Below are 21344 nucleotides of genomic sequence, written 5' to 3'. Positions count from 1 at the left end.
AAAAAGAAAAATGAGATCCCAATAAACCAGGAGCAGCCCTCCAGTGCTATGGAAAGAGACTGTTTCATAGCAAGGCCAGAGGTATTAAAACAATGAGCCAAAATGTTAGATACTTTCAAGAAAAAAACATGAAGCATATCTGTCAGCGTAGTCCAGAAGGCAAAGCAGGGACACAGCGTTGGCAGGAGCCCTGATTCCTGACCAAACCCTTCTCTACACAATGCCTCCTGAAAGAAAGGAACCCAGGGCGTGAGCCAGCCTGACGCTGGCGGACAGACAGGGCCGGCCTTGCAGGATGTCAGAGCGCCAGGCGGCCGCCAGAGATACTAGAGTTTCACACACTCCCAGCCTGACTGTTTTGCTCTTCAAGTAATTAAACAAGGAAGCAGGGCTGCTGGGTATGAGCCTGACCCCGAAGCCTGGGCTCGAGGGTTCTGCATATCAGCTTCCGCAAGAACTGCCCTGAGCATCAGCAGAACAAGCTCCTTTCTCTCTCTAGCATTTCCTTCTCCACCTCTTCCTAAAGCTGACCCAGAAACAAATCCTGCTGCCTACAAAAATATCCATGCCAGTGAACCGACTGACAATAAAAATTGCTATGCTACGCCCCGACAGTACCCTCCCAATTTTAAAAATCAAAGCTATTCTAACAACAGGAACTTTATAAAAATGTATAAATAACAAACCTACGTAAAACACTGGTGTCTTAATCTAGATGAGTTAGGAAAAAGAAAAAAACCAAATAATTATAATTTTTTAACATGTGCTTGACTAAAGTGTGAATCTTCAAATTAAAAAAAAAAACTAATAATGACTGATCGTCCAGTCTGCAGATTAAACATGTGTTGTGCTATGTAACATGGTTATTTCAAACTTTAATGATGGTCATTAATGAAAGCAAATACCACCTATGATTTGGTAGATTATTTCATTAAAAAAAACAACTCTAAGTCACTATTGAAACTTAGGAATACCAAAAATACCCCCTAAAAATAAGGAAGTGCTACATTTATACATCTATACATCTTAAGCAATGATTAGAATCATATTCACAATAAATCCCTCCTTCATTTCAAAATCTATAGAGTAAAATACTAGCTAAAAGAGACAAGAGACCAAAAGGGAAAAGAATACAAAAGCTTGCCTGCTTGTCTGTGTTCAACACAAAGAACATTAAATGAAAACAACTGGCACACTGCCAAATTCCTATAGAGGCAAAGAGATTCAAATAAATTGATTTCACGCATCACACTGACCTGGGTTCAGTGTGCAGTGCTACAATCAGCTCGCAGCACCACGTGGGGTAGAGCCCATTAATGCTATCAGACCCCTCAAACACGACCGAGGAAACCTAAGAATAAATGCAGACACTCTCTACAAACAGCAATTTTACTTAAGAAAAGAACACTCTTCTTTGCTAAGAAAGATAAAAACATTGGAAGGTGCACAGCATCATCTATGAGCATTCTAAAAATCACTCTTTTAATAATACAAATGTGGCTTTTGAAACCTATGTAACTATGTAAAAACTGGTACCATCTAAGTATCTCATCCCATGATACACAGGAAATGCACGCAACTTAGCAAGAAAAGTTTCCTGCCATTTCCCCATGGTTTCCCCTTGCATCTTTTATAAAGCCAATACATTTTCTCTTAATACGCCAAGTTCTGGGCCTGTCTTAATTTTCCTGAATGGCTTATAAGCCAAGGTCCCCAGACCAGACATCAGTTCTAGTAGTCCCAGAGCCACCCAGTCCTCACAAAGGCACACACTGGAAAGGAATAACTCCAAACACCTCCTTGAGGACTCCGCCCTGTGTTTACGTGGATGTTTTAAAACACCAAGAAGGGACTGGGAGCTGCCTCAGAGGTGGAGCAGGAGCTGAGCAGAACAAGACAACACCAAAACAAAGACATCAGGTGAAACATAGCAGCATTCTGCCCTTACCAGCTTCTACTCAAGCTGGCTGCACGCTCCCGGGAATCACTGCCTGGGCAGAAGCAGGCTTGCCTACAGGTGATCATCTCCTGCTTCAAAGGGCCACACGGACCAGACTCTCTGGCGCCCCCTCAGGCAATTCTCACTCACAGCACCGACTTTCCCCCTGATACTTCTATGATTTTTCAGCTTCCAAATTAATGAGTTTCAAGTGATGTTTTTGTTCTTTTCTATTCTTGGGTCAACTTGATCCTGAATCCCATATTTATAAAACTCATTACTATTATAAGGAGGGAAAAATAACTAGAGATCATGTATAATGTGACATAAAAGGAAAACCCAATTATAAAATAAGCCAGTATAAATATTGTTTATGCACACATTTTTAAAGTATGTACACATATGCATACTCATACACACAGAGGTAAGGAGAGAGGTAGAAGCAGCTCAACATGGTATTTGTGATATATAGTGCTAAAGATCCCGCATTTGCAAATTCTAATTAACACACATTGAGCTGCATTAAGATGTGTGTCTTACCATGCCTATTTTTCTCACAGTATGGATCCTCCACCCTGCAGCAGTTCACTACATCAGGCCACAGATACTACATCCCACATGACTAGAAGAAAATATAGATGCAATGGGATGGTGGTGGATATAGACGACTACATATCTACAATACACATGCAAGCTTAAAATCCAATATCCTTTTCAATTTTTAACCTGCCTCTTAGATATTTTTATTCTGTAATATCGACCCCCACACAGAGAGATAAGGCAGAAAGCAGAGTTACATTTTGTTTTGACTGGGAATTTTTGTTGATTGTTTTTTGAGCTGTGCTGCATGAGCTGGCAACAAACTCTCCTCTGTCCCCTAAGTAGCTGGGATTACAAGTGTGTACCACCACCCCTACTCATATTCTGTTTTGAAAAGGCTATTTTTCTCTTGCTGCAAGATGATAAAAATCAACCCAAAACTGTAAAATAGGGATGGTCATCACTACTGGTTTGTTTACCTTCAGATATGATCTTAACACCTATTCTTTTCCGTATGCAAAATTTTGGAAATCTAATCTAGATGTGAATGCTCAAAACACTAATTTTTAGCAACAACAATACATAAGGTAAGAACCTAGAGACAAAGGTGGGATATGTTTCAACTATTACTACAACTGTGTTCCTTTTTTCTCTTGAATTGACATCACACACGTTAGTGTGAAGAACAGAAGAACATCACTACATGAAGGAGACATGAAAGGAATAACAGACAACAGAAACCAAATCAGGATTAAGGCCTCCCAAGGAGATGATTTTACAGAAAATTATTTACTTTTCTCTAGTCTTAAGGAAAAAAAAAAAGAATTTATTTGCTAACACCTTCCTAGGAATTTCAAGAATAATCCAGTAATTATTTATAGAAATTGCAATAGGGGTTGTGGGATGAGGGCCAGCAGCAACATTTCCAAAGCAATGATCATAGAGGATAAACGTTTTGCTACCCCTCTTTACACAAAGTCAGTCATTTACAGAACTTCAAATCCTTTCCCAATTACTAGAATGCCAACCAGTATCATACGTACAACATTGGTGTTGACTATCAACCTGGTCTTTACACAGTTTTTCCTTATTCACTCATCCTGTGGAGGAGTCCATTACTGCTAACCCTGGAACAGAGCTGGCTATGACAGCACCTCCCTGAACCCAGAATTCAGGGCAACTCTGAATTTTTACATGTTGCAGACTTTCAGAAGTCTCTTGCCAAATGACAAACACTTCATTTATATTTCAGTTTTCCTAAAGTTAGAAATCACTTTTATAAATGTGCCTATCGATATGAATTCCGCTTAGGATGTGACATTCACCTGAAAGTTGAAAAAAATAATCCAAAGAGATCAGAAGAAATAATAAATTAAAGAGCACTTTTTTTGCCTGTTTAGTCAACAAACTGTTCCAGCAAACACCATCCAGTCATTACAATAAACACAGAAACCATGGCATAGTTTTCACTCTTTAACTCCAAGTATTGCTCAGTTTATAACAGATGTATTATGAAACATGGCAAGCACAGCAACAAGAAGAGAGTGAAAAAAAAATTTCGTTACTTGATCATTTGATATCTTTAGGCCCAAAACTATCATCACCAGACTGATCCCCACCCAATGCCCACATCCAAAGATTTCAAACACAATGAGTTAAAACATAACAACATAAACCAATAACAGGCACTGTTGCATAAAGAAAAAAAAAATCTACACAATTATAATTTATTGGGAAAAAAGAATAGATTGATTTTTCTGGTAAGCTGCAAAAGCAAAATATGCGTCTGTTCCTTACCTTGACAATATTCAAAGTTCCCTTTTTTCCGGCAGTCACCTATTACTAAACTCAGTGCTCTCCAAGTGTTTCTTTTGACAGATATCATTCTCCACCAATCGCTCTGCTAATTTCCTCTCTCCTTTTCTGACTGGGACAGAGATTCTGTTCACCAGCCCAGAGATCAATCTTTTCTATTGACAACAACAAAGGGAAAAAAAATGCATATATCACAACCAGTCTGAAGTATTGTACCCATCTACTTACATGATAATACTAGGTCAGCTTTGTTTTGTTTGTTTTAGGCAACCAATATAAGCTCTTCTAAATTTTAGAAGAATTCAAAACATTCCCCATTTTCTCAGTTCCTGTAAAGATGTGCTCTAATGGACTCTTAATTTTCTAATCATCTGATCAAAGCTGGATACATTCCAAACTTGAAAACTCTTTTTAAATTGGTTTTAAAGTATATACACATCAATACTAAAAGAGAATACATTAGGTTTTACTTGTTTCAATAAAAAATTCAATGATCTGTCAGGTATTACAGTTCCTTTAGAAAATTCTTTGACCTTGTATGCTTCTGCCTCATTTTGTGGAATTCTACAAGTTAACCCTTTTCAAAACAAAGTGCTAAACATAGTATTTCACTGCTCTGAAATTTCAATATTGTCGTTACCAGATAAAATAGTTTAAGGCAACTGATAACAGTGAAGAATAACCTTCATGTAATTGATTAGTTTAAAAATCTTAGTTGAAACAATTATTGGTGAATTATTTTACTACATCAATAAATTTCTGCTTTTTCTTCCTGTAGAGAAATTCAAATTTTCTTATTTTTCCTGCTAGACTGGAGAGTTTTGAATTCATTCATCCATTTACATAACATTTATTAAGTACCTATTATTCAATTATTACTACTACTATGGTATGTCTACTACTGCCAATATGGACCCAAACAAGTGATACTATTTAATTTTTGACACCTACGAAATGTGAAGGCCTAGAGCTCGGAAATTGCAGAGGGATAAAGATTTATAAAAGCCATTTCAAAACTACTACTAAGGATGACAATATCAGTTTTTGAGACGAAGTTACTTTCTAGAAATTTACATTGATGAACAGATTCTAATGAATAGAAAACATTCAGATTCTGTTAAAAATATCAGTGTACTTTATGCATATTATGACTCTGTGATACAATCATTTGTTTCTTGTTCTTTATGCTAAAAAATTAAAAAGCATTAAGAAAAATATGGCACTCAATATTTCTTAGTTGCAAACGACATTAAGTCTCAGCAAAGACCATCGAAGATGATCAGCCAGAACTTGGAAGCATTTAAATGACCACAAAACCTCTAGACAAATGATAAAGGGCATACCCCAATTAGGAAATATCCAAGATATATAAATACAGAACACATAGGTCATGTAAATGCTCAAATATTGAGGGGAGGGCCACACAAAGGGAGAAATTGGAAGTAAATACGTCTAGATATTAAACAGAAATAAGTGTCATTTTCCTACACAATTCAGTAACATCCAATGCTCTGTACCAAGATAAAAATAATTTATAGAGGCTAAATACCGGGAAAAGAAGAAAATGGATACATTTTTAGATTCAGTCATAATCTACAATAGGTAGTATTTTGTGGTTCAGCAAGCATCAACAAAAGACATGGCAGAGGCTGATAAAAGTGGACCCCGGTCCGGTATGGACCATAGTTGATAATCTCCACCGAACAAATGAGGGAAGCAAAACAGGGATTCCCTAGGGTCTAACTACTGCTTCTTACTCCCGACTACTGATAGCAGACTAACAAAAATAGTGTGGTAAATCTCAGTTTTGAGGCCTATAAAATTACCACGTGGAAGACTTGCTTTAAAAGACAAATTTCCCAACTAGAAGTGATCCCTTGTTATAGAATACTGTATAGGGCTGGGGATTTAGCTCAGTGGCGCTGCTGCCTGTCTCACAAGCGCAAAGTCCTGAGTTCGATCCCCGTACCAAAAAAATTGAATACTGGATACTGTTTCATTTCTTAACTTCACTTAGGGTTCCATTTTAACCAAAGTATTCAGAAGTGAATAGAGAAACCTTGGCAGCAAGATAAAGTTATAAAACATTTTAAATGTATATATTAATAAATTCTTAAATATTAATACAACATGCAAATAAACATTGGAATAAAGCACAAGACAAACCTACAGTTACCCAGGAGGATGCCCTCCCTGTACCTATTTGATACAGGAAACATTACTGTATATCACAATCAACAGAATCCTTTACAAAGGTAATCTGTGGACTTTGGAGTATTATGCTTGTGCTGCACACATCCAACACATTAAATATCTAACACCTCCAATATGAAATAATAATGAGTCAGGGTAATGAGCACTATGAAATATACGTTCAGATACTTGGGATACCTATTCCATACTAAAGTTTGCATCACATGCAAATGACAGTAACATTTATCTTTATTCTTTTGTTTGGATCCTCCACCCTCAAATTTATAAGACACCATCATGAGGGAAACATACACTGAGAAAAGTTTAAAAGCTAAGTTCCAGCGAGAACAGAATGCCTCAATTTGTAGTTCTACAAGAGTGTTATTAAAAAAGGCTCAACATGTTGTATTACCATGGAAATTGTGGAAAACATACATTCCCAAACAAATATTACTTTTTCTCAATGGTATGAAGTAATGAAAACCACATGTGTAAATCTGCGATCCGTGTAGTAGTTCAAGCTGCAGCTAATAGAAAATACAGAAAGTGAACTCTGCTATATAAAGGATTCTTGTTACAGAAATATAATGTGAAAACCAGATGCCGACAGAAAACCTTAATCACAGATGGGAATGTAATCACTGGCATACAGAATACTTTTTTGATCAATCTTAACCATATGCGCAATGTATTTATTTTCTAAGGAATGCAATAACTTCAGAGAACCTTCTATTTGAATTCAGTTAACCTCATATTTATAATGCTTTTATCTTACTCCCCAACTCTTCGATGTGTACACCGATTCAAAGTTTTAAAGGAAGAGTTGCTGGCCCGGCAAATAGTTCTTGTATCAGTTTATCTTTCAAAAATTTAATAGGATGTAAAGACTACACACATCAGAACAAACCTCCAAAGAGATCAAATGCAGTTCCCCATTACTGTATTTCTCAATCACTGCCAGGAATCCTGCCTAGAGAATCCTATCAATTTTTGGGGCAGTTTTCCTTTAGTAAACAATATACAGTTACTCCAAAAGTGAGCACTTAATACATACTTTTTATTATCCTGAATTGGATCAAAGTTTGACTCCTTTTTTCTTTCTCTTTATAGAAACTTTTTCTAGTGTCAAGGCCATTTGTTTCAATTAATAAAAACACAATTAGTATTACCAGCAAAGGAACATCACATCCTATCATCACATCCTATCAGACTTAGAAAACAGGGCCTTCAGGTCATCCATGGCACTGGGCATGACCTACCTTTATCAAAGCTTCAGGAGCTTACAGAAGGCACTTCTCGCACCTCCCCCACCATTTGAAGCAGTAGCAGACAGAACATCCCATGTACCTCACTTCAGAACTACAGACCACAGCCAATTTCCAATAGGAAGTAGCTAGGGTTGTGTTTTGGGGGAGACCCTCACATGTCTCGTGGACAGATCATCAATATCTGAGTCTCACAACCTTCTCCAAGCATCTGTGACACACATTCATTCAGATTTCCCTCCTCACATCTAACTACTCATCTCCTGGATATGCACATGGAAACACACAGCCCACTTTTTGCCCTGTTCTGATTTTCAAGAGCCCTCCTAAATTGCTACTAATCTGGTTTTGAGCCTCTGCTTCTAACTGTGTCCTCACGGAGTGTAGCTCTTCCCAGGAGATCAGTGCCCCCCATCTCAACCTTTCTGTCACCAGGAATCTGCCCACAGACTGTGCATAGCTGGCGCCTTCTCACCACTCAGGTGAGAAGAGTCAAGAATCACTTTCTCATTAAGTTGGGTTGGTGGCACACACCTGTAATCCCAACACTAGGAGGATCATCATGAGTGCAAGGCCAGCCTGGGGTACATAGTGAGCCCAAGGACAGTCTGAACTACACAGTTTTCAAAAAACAGAAACAGAAAAAGAGAGAGGGAGAATCATCTTCTCAGAGTTGATTTTCCCAGCTACGCAAAAGAGTCTCACCATGGAGGCCCTCATCATTCTAAGAATTTCTTAATTGTCTTCATTGCACTTAATACTACATGGAGGACAAATCATATTGGTTTCTTTATATCTGTCTCCCTCCACACCTCCAAACAGTAATCTCCATGAGGTCAACATTTTTGTCTGTTTTTCTCATTAATCTACCCTACCCTCTAGCCTTAGCACATGGTAGCATTCCAAATAAACAGAATCAAACAAACAAATCCCACCTAATAAAATCCAACAATGGTCCAATTCACTCCTATGATTTCAAAAACCTTTCCCGGACTACTTGTAGGGCCTACGATCCTTTTCTCAACTTTAAATTCTCATAGCTTTGCTGGTCTATACAGGCCTGGGAACCCTTTTCCTGCCAGATCTTCTTCAGGAGCCTATTCCCTTTGATTCTGGACAGACACAGACACACGCCAGTATGGGAACCCTCAGGGTCCCTTCCTCCCACTGAAGGGCAGCATACTGTGACTGAGAACTGTACCTCTAAGGTATATGCAACACACGCTAGTAGGTTTTATGTACAGGCTTTTCTCTCAACTGAGTCTGCTGGCTATTGTAGGAAAAAGAGCCCATCTTACAGTTTCACACCTCCAGACCCTACACTGATGTGCTGCCAGAGCTACAAAGGACACCCACAGCCTAGCACAGTGCCCAACACACAGGTGTTCACTTAATGCTGGCCAAGTAAGCAAGGGATAAATGGTCATTAAATGCTCTCTGGTCTTTATTCAAGCCCTTCCTTCTTGTTATGAAGAGGCATTTTTTCAAAATCCTACAACTATTATTTTGAAAGAACAAATTAACCAGAAGGCAAGTGGCCAACCCAGGATCTGTTCAGTCAAACCAACAATACGACACGGAGTTAACAAACCATGCAACTTCAAATGCAGAAAGCTCTTAAATATTTCCTCTACTGCAGAAGTAACAACTTTCGAGAAATAAAATGAAAGCTGGCAGGGCGTCGTGGTGCACACCTGTAATCCCAGCACTCAGGAGGCTGAGGCAGGAGGATGGCTGTGAGTTGGAGACCAGCCTGGGCTATATAGTGAGTTCCAGGTCAGCTCAAACTACATAGTGAGACCCTGTCACAAAAAGCCCCCCACCAAAAGAAAAAGTTAACTGGCTGTGGCCTGGATCTACTGAGAATTTAGAAGTCCACTGCATGCCTACTCCGTTGGACTAGAATCTCAGCTCCTACACTTATCAGCTATTGGACCCTGGACAAGTCACTTAACCTCTGCAAGCTTCAGATGTGATCTCTAACACAGGATAATAGCACCTAATGTGCCAGGATGGGAAGATCAGAGATAATACTTGCCAAATGCCTCTCTTAGTGCTCCGAGTGCAAGTATTATTTTATCCTCTGTGCTTGGTCCCCGTCAACAGTCACTAAAAAGCTAGTATTACATTATGGTTCACAGCATTCAAAGGAAAGCAAAGGTCATAGCTCAAAAACTACACGCTACAATATAATATTTCCCTTTCTGAAAGTCATTACTATACTTAAGTGTTACAAAGTATCTATGATCAGTTCACAATGCCAAAATATAAGTAATTAAGCTACAATCCCTAAAACATTTTGGAGCAATAAAGGAAAAGTACTACAAACAAATGCACTGTTATTATTTTTTTTAACCCTCATCTAATTTCATCTGTGAAAGATTATTTCTAGGGGGATAAAAGAAGAGAGAACCAATTGTTTCCAAAGACTGATTTCGCCAAATAAGGCGTCTGTTCCATTCTGGCAACTTTCACATAAAAGAAAAACAAGACTTTGGAAGTATCTGCATTCATGGTTGATGGTCACATATTTCCAGGGGCCAATGCAACTGTCCAGCTGCAGACATGCTGTGGTGGCTGCCACTGCTTGGTTCTTTACCAGCTGATCTCTCTCCCTCCTCCTTTTCATCCTTTCTTCCTCACTTCCTTCCCTTTCCCTGCCTCTGTCTCTCCCTCTCCCTCCCACCCTTCCCCCTCTCCCCGTTCTCTCAAACTTGCAAACTTGTATATTTGTACCCTATACAGTATTTTTTCTAAATGCAGTGAACAGTCCGGATAGTTTTCACTCCATTTTGCTCTAAGTATAATTCCTACCTGCAATCTGTGTGGCTGGCCCTGTTCATGGGGAAAATCCCAGGTAGTAGGACTTGAAGATCTCCGGGAGAGTGGTGCTAAGCCCCCTTCAAAGCAGAGAAGCCTTAAAGTAAGATTTGTAGACCTTGCCCATCACACATGCTGTGTCATCTTGGGCACCCGGGAAGTCCTCAAGGAATGACTTCCAAAATGAGCTCACACCCAAGAGAGTAGTAAATAAGACCACATGTGAACCTCAAACCAATGGCCTCCAGTGTCCTCCTCCCCTCATCTCTCTCTCTCTAAAATTGCTCAATCACTTCAATTAAGAAACCCAACACTGGGCCGGGGATTTAGCTCAGTGGTTCCGCCGCTTGCCTTGCAAAGTGCAAGGACCCAAGTTTGATCCCTGGTACAAAAAAAAAAGAAAGAAAGAAACTCAACACTGCCCTTCTAGAAGCAACCCTTCAAATGGAAATGTTCCCTAGAGGAAAAACAGGGAGACTGCATCAACGTTTGCATTCTGGGGCCACAGAATCTTAGGCTGAGATGCAGGTCTTACTGTTCCAGGGGCATCTCTAGAGCTGATGCTTCTTCAGCAGAGAACAGACCAGCCAGAACCCCACACAGGGCTAAGAGGAGAATAGATGTACTGGGGTGGGGATGGGAGGGGAAGTGCTCAGCCTGGGGATCTGCCCAGAAAGCAGATACAGGCATCCAAAAAGGAAGAGAGCCCAGGCAACTGAAGAATAAGCAGGACACATCTGGAAACCACTAAAATGGTTTTTAGCCTTTTTGGGTCCTGTGATCATACACTACAAATTTTGTTTAAAATTTCAGGGAGCTCATACTTTGTAAATCCTATTTGTGAAATTCTACACTTAAAAAAGGAAAATAAAAACAGGCTATGATGTATAGCTATGAAGTCTAAGCAGTCTGACCATTTCAGTTGGCCTAAAGTTGACCCTGTACACAAGGTATAGGGGAGGGGGGGTTGCTTGGTTTTTTGAGGGGATGGGAAAAGTACTAAAATGTACAAGCCAAAATACTATAGCATTAAATTGTTCATTCTTTGATAAAAGAACACAAGAGAAAGGGGACCTAGATGGAAAGAGATTCGGAAAGAAACACTGCGCTGTTGGAACCAAAGATTGCATTTTGGTCTTAGCAGCAAAATGTTATCAGCACAGTTTTAGGCAAATCACTTGAGTTTAAGGTATGAGCTCTCAGTAACATTTAATAAAGCAACAATAAGGATCCCAACTGATTCTGACTCCCACACACAAACCCACAGGGACTCAGGATCTCACAGATAGCAGTGAATTTGGATGTGACAAATTCTTCCGGAAAGAGAGGTCATGAAGGCTTTGGAGAGGAAAGTTTCAGCAGAAGCTGAGAAGGTGAACTGAAGTTTTGCTTGCTGCAGAAAGAGCTCAGGAGCCCAGGCATGAAGGCCAGAAACAACACAGTGTCTATTGAAAAGGGTGACAGAGAGAGGGCTTGCAAAAGCCAAGACAAAACCAGGACTTGTGTCTGGAACAGCTCCATATTACTGGGGTCCATTAATTTAGTAATAGATAAAGAAAATGTGGCATTTATGTGGAGTACTACTCTGCAACGAAGACGGATAAATCTGTCATTTGTAAGAAAATGGATGCATCTTGGGACCAATGCTAAGTGAAATAAATCAAACACACAAGCTTAAGTATCACATAGTTTTGCTCATATGGGAAACTCAAATATAAATAAATAAGTGAATGAGCAAAATAAAAGATAATAGGACACAGGGAGGTAGATCTTTTGCAAATGGGAAGAGACCAAGAGATGGGGAAGGTAAGGGCAAGGGGAAGTAAAAAGCATGAAAATGAGTTCTGCATAGGCACCAACTCCCCGTGATGTGCAATCATATTGTTCTGCCAATAGGCACTGATAAATATAAAAGTACGAAAACAACTAGGGCCAGCCTGTCCACTGATGAAGGAACAACCAGTGAGAAAAGACACCACAGGGGGTTCTAGGAGAAAGGGGCCGGCAGCTTCTCTCTGGAGACTGGGATAGTGAGACCGGCTGCATAAGGAAACTGCCTCTTCAACACCCACAGTGACTCCCACGGTCTGAAGCTCAGCGTACTTGATACTTCATCTGGTTGATCCTTCCTCCTCTGTGCAAGTTCTAACTACTTTTCCTTTGCAATGCCTCTTACATCTGCCTCTTTCTTCTCCTTCCACAGACACAATCCTGGTCATCTTTCAATAAATCTAAACTGCTGCAATAAGCTTCCTGCCTCGCCTTAGTCTCTAGGCCCTTCCCAACCTGCAGCCCATAAGACCCGTGGCAAGTGGTGCAAGGTTTTGATCAGGTCAATGGTTTTCACTAGACTAGCCACAATTTTTTTTTTTTTTTTTGCTTTTGCTTTTGCTTTGGTTTTATAAAGAAAATAAGCGCAACTAGAAATCTAACTTTTAAAAATCAATTTATTGGAGCTGGGGATTTAGCTCAGTGGTTCGGCTGCCTGCCTCTCAAACCCAAGGTCTGGAGTTCGATCCCCGGTACCAAAAAAAAATCAATTTATTATAAAAGCAGAACCATTCTGGTTTCCCAGTAGTAACGGGATAGATGAAAGGCCCCACAACGAATCGGGGCACCTTCATGCCATTTCCCAACCCTGCAATGTCTCACAGGGCACAGTTTGTAAAGTTTCTGACTAATTTAAAAGATGAAATTTAAATCAAATGTCTGATAGTCAAGACGTGTATCTTTCCGTTCCAGTTTCCTACCAATTACCCGAAACTCCTTTCTTGTTGCAGCCGCATTTACAAACATAGTATCTCTCCAACTCCCTACCCCCACCTTATGAGTACAATGGTGACAAATTCTGTCTCCAGACAAACTTCGATTCTAATTCACTTCCGCCTCTGTGACTGTCATTTTCCATACCACTTAACTGGTACGCAGTCATGGTCCGCCATCACTGTAGCGCTTTCCCCCAATGGGCTCATCATTCAGTGGGAATTAAGCTGCTACCTGCCCTGTGTCTCTCTACCTAGCAGTCTGCTTTACACACAGGAGGTATATATTTATTAAGACTCACAGGAATAAATATCTTACTCTGCTTTAAGATACTGTAAAAGATGTCTCTACCGCGGCTTAAATATGCAGCACGTGACTTTCTTTTTAAAAAGTCAAATTAGGTTCTATGGGCAGGCTGCTCACTGCTATTGTTCTTCATTTCTACTTCCCTCTGACATTTTCACCCACTCCTTCTCATCAGCTCAAAGCTTAACTTGGATGTGAGAATGGAAACTGATCACATTTCCGTTCCCTTTAGACCTGCGCTGACCTGCATACCCTCATTTAAACAAAAGGGTGAGAAGTCATTGTCCACATTTGTTTCCCGTCAGAGGTCAAATGTGGATCCCATTTCCAAATAAATCTCACTGGAGGTGAGAATGAAAATTTGTGACAGTAAAGGACAATACTTGCCTGACACACAATAAAAAAGTTATAAAGTTCTAACCATCACTTAAAAAGAACACTTTCACAGGCAAGAAGGATAACTATGCCAGTCTGATAAACACCATGGTTCCAGTCCCAGTATCATCTGCTGTTCTCCCCAGCTATGTTTGCTCATCGCTCTGTACATAACATATGCATAGGCTCAGAAATAAGCGAGCAGTCTTTCATGACCTATCTTCCGGCTCTCACCTTCCTCTATCTTAAGGTTAGGGAAAGGATGACAGTACTTCTAGATTCAACCAGAAGGACAACCAACTTCTTAAGGCTTTCTATTTAAATCACAATATGTCCCACCTGCTTACAACTCAGGGGAGGAGGGGGAGATTTCACTATTTCTGATATTCCCCTTTGCCAAATCAAAAGGAAATGCATTTGAAATGGTCTCTGAAAAGCTGTTGTACTGTTTCACTGGCCTCATTATCTGTGCAGATGCTTTTGGGTATTATTATCTGTTTTCCTTTTTTTTTTTGACACAGGGTCTCACTACGAGTTCAGGCTGGCCTTGAACTCTAGGCAATCCTCCTGCCACAGCCTCCCAAGAGCTGGGATTCTAGGTATGCACCACCACATCTGGCCCCATTACTTATTTTTCTAAAACTACCAGGGTCTCATCTTCTACTGAGTGTTACTAAGTGAATCTTCCCAAAAACCCCAGAAGAGTTCTCTCAAATGCTTTTTATAATAAAATCTCACAGGTAGTTCTACCTCCTGGTAACTCTGATTATCATATCACCTGGCCATATGGAGCTCATGATCGTTGCTTTGGCATTGTCTTCTCTGATATTAGTGGCCACCTATCTCTCTGAGTTGTCTTTTCTCCTTTCTTTTTCTTCCTTTCTGAGATGCAGTTGGAGCCCAGAGCCTCACACATGCTAGGCAAGTGCTCCACCCCTTGCTACCCCAGCCCTCTCAAGCTCCTGCAGGCAAACTTCCATTTCATCTCCAGTAATATTTTCTCTAGTATTTCTTTGATTAAAGTTTGTTCCAGTGGAGTCAGTGCCAACTAAGAGCTCACTGCCTATATACTTTCAAGACTTGCTGAATTTTAATTGGACTTCCCAATGATCTCTGAATACCAATGTAAAAAAAAAAAAAAGTCTACAACCAATTAAGCAACAGTAATTCCTGTACTTCCATTTTAACAACAGATGAAAGTAACATCACTTTCAAGCCCTGCCAACCAAAGATGTCCAGAGTAAAGGGTAGTTTCCCGGATGATGATAAATGGCTCACTCACCTTGATCAAATTAGAAAAATGCAGCAGCTCTTCAGTCCCATTGAAATCAAGACTGGGTTCATTATAATGACTTCCTAATATTATCTGTACTTTATTCATGTATTGCAATTTTACAAACTAAAGAAAATAAAAAGTCAAGATACTACTGTTTTTTGTTGGTTTGATTTAGTTTTTTTGAGGCAGGGTCTCACTCTGTAGGTCAGGCTGGCCTTGAACTTGTTGCGTTCCTACCTCAACTTCCTGAGTGTTGGAATCACAGGTGTGTGCCACCACCCTGGCTCCAGGTACTATTGTAAGTAACTGAATTTTTAAATATTTTCAGAAGGAACAGCAGGACGTTTCTTTAGACAAAGGAAAAGGACACTATTACAGTGTCCCTAAGACCTGATTCCTAGGCAAATTACGATGTGTCCTGACTCATTTGATAAACCGTTTACCAGGTTTCTTTCCAAAAACAGTTTAACAAGGTCATTTTCTAAATTTCCCAAGTGACTGAGGTCCAAATTCTGAGACTGTGACAAACAGTGAAAGTCTGGTTATCATAGCCAACCACATCCACTTCCGCCTCCCTTCCACTGCCAGATACCCAGCCCATCCTGTGTAACAGGGAAAAGATAAAGACTACTTTCCTTGAACAAAATCTAAACTCTTCAGTTCCTCCTCACAGCATAAACAGATTCATCCCTCCACCACGCACCTCTGAACAAGGTATAATAACAACTGAAATTTCAATCACTTCAGGTCTAGGATAACTAGGAGGGAGGCTGGCTCCCTCTTCTTCACATGGAACAAACTGGGAAAACAGAAATTCCACTTGCTGAGGCACTCTCCAGCTATATGAAGAGACGGTGCTTCCCTCAAACACTCATCAAAAAACAATACATTTTCACTCTCTTAAACAAGAGAAATGCCCAAAGCCTACACCCAGCACCATTTAGAGACTCATATGTATGACAGATGCCTATCTTTCTCCTCCAGAATTCATCTGAGAGCTGGATGTACCTCAAGCCACCCAGGAAGTCAATGACAGAACTAAGCGGGAATCCTCCTTTGCCTAATGGGGACTTCACACCCACACCAGATCCTTATTTTATAATACAGAGGGGGCCTCACACCATACCACCAGTTACAAATCCTTTGTAGAGTAAAAGGTGGTACCTACAGAATCCCTCTTCACTTAAGAGGTTTCCAGGAAGTTGGGTCAGGTTAACCAAGAGATCCGGGATCAAGATACACCGTGAACAGCTGGGGTGGGACAAGCATAGGGATACTGGATGCAAGGCTGCTCCACAGTGCTGATGGATTCAACATAGGGAACAGGTGGGTCTGCATGGGCTCAGGGCAGTGTAGGATGGAGGTTTTCTGACAAGGAAAAGAGACACCTGCTTTAGAAGACACTGAGGAATACAGACTGACACCTACTCGGGAGCATCCAAGAATAAATCAGCTCATCTTCGACTCTGATTCCCAGGTAGGAGGGAAAAAAGGGGGCTAAATAAAAGAAAACAGTCGTGCAAAGCTCATGGATGCTAAAGAAACTAAAAAAAAAAAAAAAAAAATGAAAAAAAAAAAAAAAAAAAAAAAAAAAAAAAAAAAAAAGCCACATGTTGAGAGAATCCAACATTGAGGTCTGAATTTTAGAACTCAGGCACAAAGTAGGTCATTAACATTGAGGACACAAGGAAACTTCAGTGTTCTAAATTGGACCAAAAGGTTAAGTCTGAAAAGCAACTCTGACCCGTCTTAGATCTACAGTTGTTTTACTTAACATCTGTGATAAAAATGATGAAAGCTAAGGTGAGACTCATAGTAGGTCTCTACCATTTCTCAAGTCCTTTTCTTCTCCCAAACAAGCTGTGTGGCAGCCAGTAGACACTTAGAAGTGGTCTGTGCCCCAGGTGTTAAAAAGATTAATGGAGCCAGTCGATTACATTCCCTGAGGCACTTAGAGGTGCTTACATTGGTTGCAGACACAATGAAAAAAACTCTATATTTGGGCCTTTTGCATTCTTCTTCTGCAAGATCTAGATTCCAAAGGCTGTATTTACTCAAATACTGATTTGTCTCAGAGACCTTGATCAATACAAAACCTAGAAACACAAATAACTGCTTTATGCCTTAGTAAGTTACACTACATAACAAATCAAAGGGGGAACTACCAAAGCTGGGCATTTCACATGTTGGTCTCTCTTGGTTGCTGGAAATGTTAGTACCTGTAAGCAGCACTGGTGGTTTTAAACTTTTTCAAACAAGAGGGTCTGGTCCCATGTGTCAAACACCATTTATGCTCCATTACTTTATCAGAGGCTCTGATGTTAAAAGCCTGGATATCACATCGCAAAGTTCAAGCACTTTGAAAAGTCTCAGGAATCCCTCTCCTATTGGAGCCTTGTAAGGTACTGACTGTGGTTTCCTGACAAAACACCCCAAGTGATGAGATTATGTCTGTGCACACTATCTAACAATGCTCTGTGATTCAGCCTTGTTTCCCGGGAGTGCCAGGGTACATGGTCCTCTATCAAGGACACACCCACATGATACCCAGCTCTCTTTAGGCTGTGCCAGCACATGTCACGTCAGAATGCTGCTTGCCTTCACATTGGAAATTTCATCCCTGAAGAGCATTATTCTTTCACTGGCTACATACAAGTAGTACATTCGGTACCATTCCATGCCATTCTTTAAACTACCTCTTATTTTTGAGTCAGTGTTTCAGAAGAAACATTGAATTTGGTAATATCAAATGTTTATGTGTCACTGTGTCTTCCCCTTTACTCATTCTTGGAATAGTCTAGGTTTATCTGTGAAGAGCGTGTTTAGCCATTCAAGGGTGCAGCCACAAGCTACACAGCTAATTGATCCTAAGCAGTGATCAGGTCTCACCCTGGACAAATTACTTTAGCCACAATTCAACCCAAGTGCAATCAAGGATTGAATCAATATTGAACCTTATCCAGATTTCATCAGTCTCCCTTCTACCTAATTCTCTCTACCCTTGTTTCACATGGATAGCACTGCTACTCATTTTCTTATTAGAGGGATGAAGTATTATTTATTGTGATTATTTAAGACACGTTAGCACTTTCTTTTTAACACTAGGTGATTTTAAAAGAACATGTCTTTCCTAGAAATGTCACTAGAAAAATGCATCCAATTTTTCTCTAATGTGGTGCTTTCCCTGTCCATAAAATTTATTTGATTAGCAGTACTATAGAAGCTAAAGCTTTTGTATGCAGCCACTCAAGCATAATTTAATCATTTTATTTAAGCATGAAAAAAATTATTCTGAAAGCCCTGTTAGGTAAAATATCCCTGATTAGTTTAAACTTACATTTGCGGGTATATTAAAGGTGAAATAAATCACAGAATGCTCAGTATGCAATGGAATAGTGTTAACTTTGTTATAATAGTCAGTAGTATGTTAAAAATTGTAGTATTAGAGAATGTAAGGAATAACTATCGCATTTTAAATAAATGTATTTTAAAAGGTTACTCTAAAATAAAATTTGTTTTGTGCAAACCCTTTTTATATTACCAGGATTTTCACCTATGGAAACCTCTTTTATAGTCAAACAAGATGAGGTCCTAATTGCATAATACCATTTATCTGCTCAGGATAAAAGTGCCAACAAATGAAAATGCACATTAGGCAAGAGATTGTCAGAATAGAAAATTGTTTTTTTTTTAATTTTTTTTTGTTGTTTTTTTTTTTTAAATAACCCACTCACATTAACAAAAGACTGCAGTAGCTTCCAAATTATAGGTTGTTATTTTTAGTGGAAGTAGTTCAATATTCATATTGGAGCAGATGTAGCAGTTTAACAAAACAGCTCTTCAAATCCTGCACAAATTGAAAACAGGAAAACTGATTGCATTTTCTCTTATCACTTTCCTTTTCTGAATTGACACTTTTGGCCTTCTGAAAATTTACACATGGCTTTCATCTCAACAGCACCTGCTGATCAAATAGAAACCTAACATTTTCATGAAAATGGTATAAAGGGCTAGTTTTCTAAACACTGTAAAGGCCATCAGTTGCCTGCCTGATGGCAACAATGCTGTGTACGAAGTCATACCCATAATACTGCCATATTTTCACTAAACTTTAAAAAATGTTAGGTCCTTTCTGGCTTTTTTCCATATTCACTTTTTATATGGTTCATATTTGACTCAGTGTCTGCCTAATACTTAACTTGATTATGTAAAGACTACACAAAATGTGCAAAACAGTGCTTAAAAGATAAGGAATACTTAGTATTTTCTCTACTTTTGTTTGGAACATACATATTTAGATACATCACTGTCTATACATGCACATGAGTATAAAATATACACATCCTATTCACTGCACTGTCCACCAACCAAAAGAAAACTAGAAACAATTCAGAGTCAAGTCCTATTCCTTTAGCAGATATAGATTTAACTGGTGCAAATCTGTTTGAATATCCCAAACTGGGGAAGATTGGATATCACCTGAGCACCAGCTGGTCACCTAAATAAAGTGTGACAGACCAGACACCTCACTTGTAATGCCTCCAGAGAGGGGTAAAGGTAAATCTTGGAAATGGGTCTTCTCTTATGTAAAACAGCCACGATTGTTAGCTAGATCACATTTCAGATTTTTTAAAGATAAAATCAAGCAGTAAACAGCACTCTTCCTATTTCTACATAGCATCCAATTCTGCATAAAATTAATGATGCTCCTAAAATATGCTCTCAGATTCTTAGCCAGGAAAGCACTACCCCCTCTTCTAAAGGATTCCAGGCTGTCTCTTCCCATTCTGCCTGGGTGATGCAGTAACCCCAAGGCAGAAATGACACACAGTAATACATGTGCCACTCTGACCAGTTGGTCTGTGAATCTTAGTGTTTCATGGTGCTCACTGAGGCAACAGCAGACCTGAAATGTCAATATGTTCAGTCAATGGAAGTAAAATAATGGGACTCTATTGTCTTATCCAATCGATCTGCCGCTGTCAACAAGGAAACATGTCCCTCTGGCTTTAAACAAATTTTAATTAGGCTTTTAGTTACTGGATCATATCTATCTACCTATGAAAGCACCTTTCATGACAATGTATAAGCAGCAACAGTAATCATCCTACTTTTACTCAAGAGCCTTCTAAAGTTGCTAGTAGAATTTTTAAATACATTTATTAGTCAAGAAAACATTTTCTTTTTTATCTGACTCCAACACACACACACACGCACATACACACGATGGCTCCCATCCTAAATACAAATCTGCCTAACAGAGGTGGAGTGGCTTTTTCTCCCTCTCGAGCAGGAGCTGAACCACACTAGAGCATCAGCTCATTCCATACTAAAAGTAGGCTCCATTCGCCTATCTCACTCATCCAAGGACTCTAGCAGCGTCACCACAACACCCTCCAAAACATCACACAAAACCAAGCATTCGTGACCAATGCCCGAAGCCTCTGCCCGAAGCCCTGTTTGTCAATCCTAAATAGGAGGGGCCAATAAACTCCTTTCAAATAGCACAGGTGCCTGCCTGGCTCCCAGAAAGACCGGGTGGGAATGAAGCCCAAACAAGACACTTGAAGTCATTCAGATAACACCTAAATTCCCTACCCTTTCTTGCTCCATCAGAAGGGCCACAGCCTCGCCTTAAAATAAAAATAAAAAAAATTAAAGAACTAATCAAGTTGTTAAGCAGCATTTTCTGTCTCTCCTTCATCTAAAGGCTTCCAAGTCCAGTCAATAAATAATCTATTGTTTCCCCTTTATCGAGACTCTTTAAACCTATTCAGACTGGCAAAACTAAACCCAATTAAAGATAAGGCCCTCGGGTAATCTCACCTCGGTGAGTCCTGTCTGGATAGCAGAGGTGTTGGGAGATAGCGTCAAGGCCAGGGCTGATGCCTCCTCCTCACCCCGCACAACAAAGGCAGATTTCTCTTTCTCCCTCTGCTAATCTTTAAATGTAAATTCTCTCCGCCAGCTAAGAGGAGCGACAGATAACATGTTACATCTTCACTTCTCCGGGTCTTATCGACTTCTGAATCTCTGGGAGAGGGAGCGCGGG

The 21344-nt window shown here is 39.8% G+C and overlaps 1 protein-coding gene across 1 annotated transcript in view; it reads right to left on the bottom strand.

The window, feature by feature from the left end:
• Runx1t1 (RUNX1 partner transcriptional co-repressor 1) overlaps positions 1-21281 on the bottom strand; it is a 132003-nt gene extending 110722 nt beyond the window's left edge. The window contains exons 1-2 of the mRNA XM_010611981.3: positions 21119-21281; positions 4277-4449 (exon numbers count right to left, since the gene is read on the bottom strand). Of these exons, the coding sequence (XP_010610283.1) occupies positions 4277-4364 (88 nt within the window). The 5' untranslated portion in view covers positions 4365-4449; positions 21119-21281. The remainder of the gene's footprint in view (positions 1-4276; positions 4450-21118) is intronic.
• Between the last annotated feature and the right edge of the window lie 63 nt (positions 21282-21344).

The sequence above is a fragment of the Fukomys damarensis genome, unplaced genomic scaffold, assembly GCF_012274545.1.
Source record: "Fukomys damarensis isolate Sample0158 unplaced genomic scaffold, DMR_v1.0_HiC HiC_scaffold_5, whole genome shotgun sequence".
NCBI lineage: Eukaryota > Metazoa > Chordata > Mammalia > Rodentia > Bathyergidae > Fukomys > Fukomys damarensis.
The sequence above is the reverse complement of the archived record's forward strand: the minus strand, read 5'-3'. Positions and strand labels throughout refer to the sequence as shown.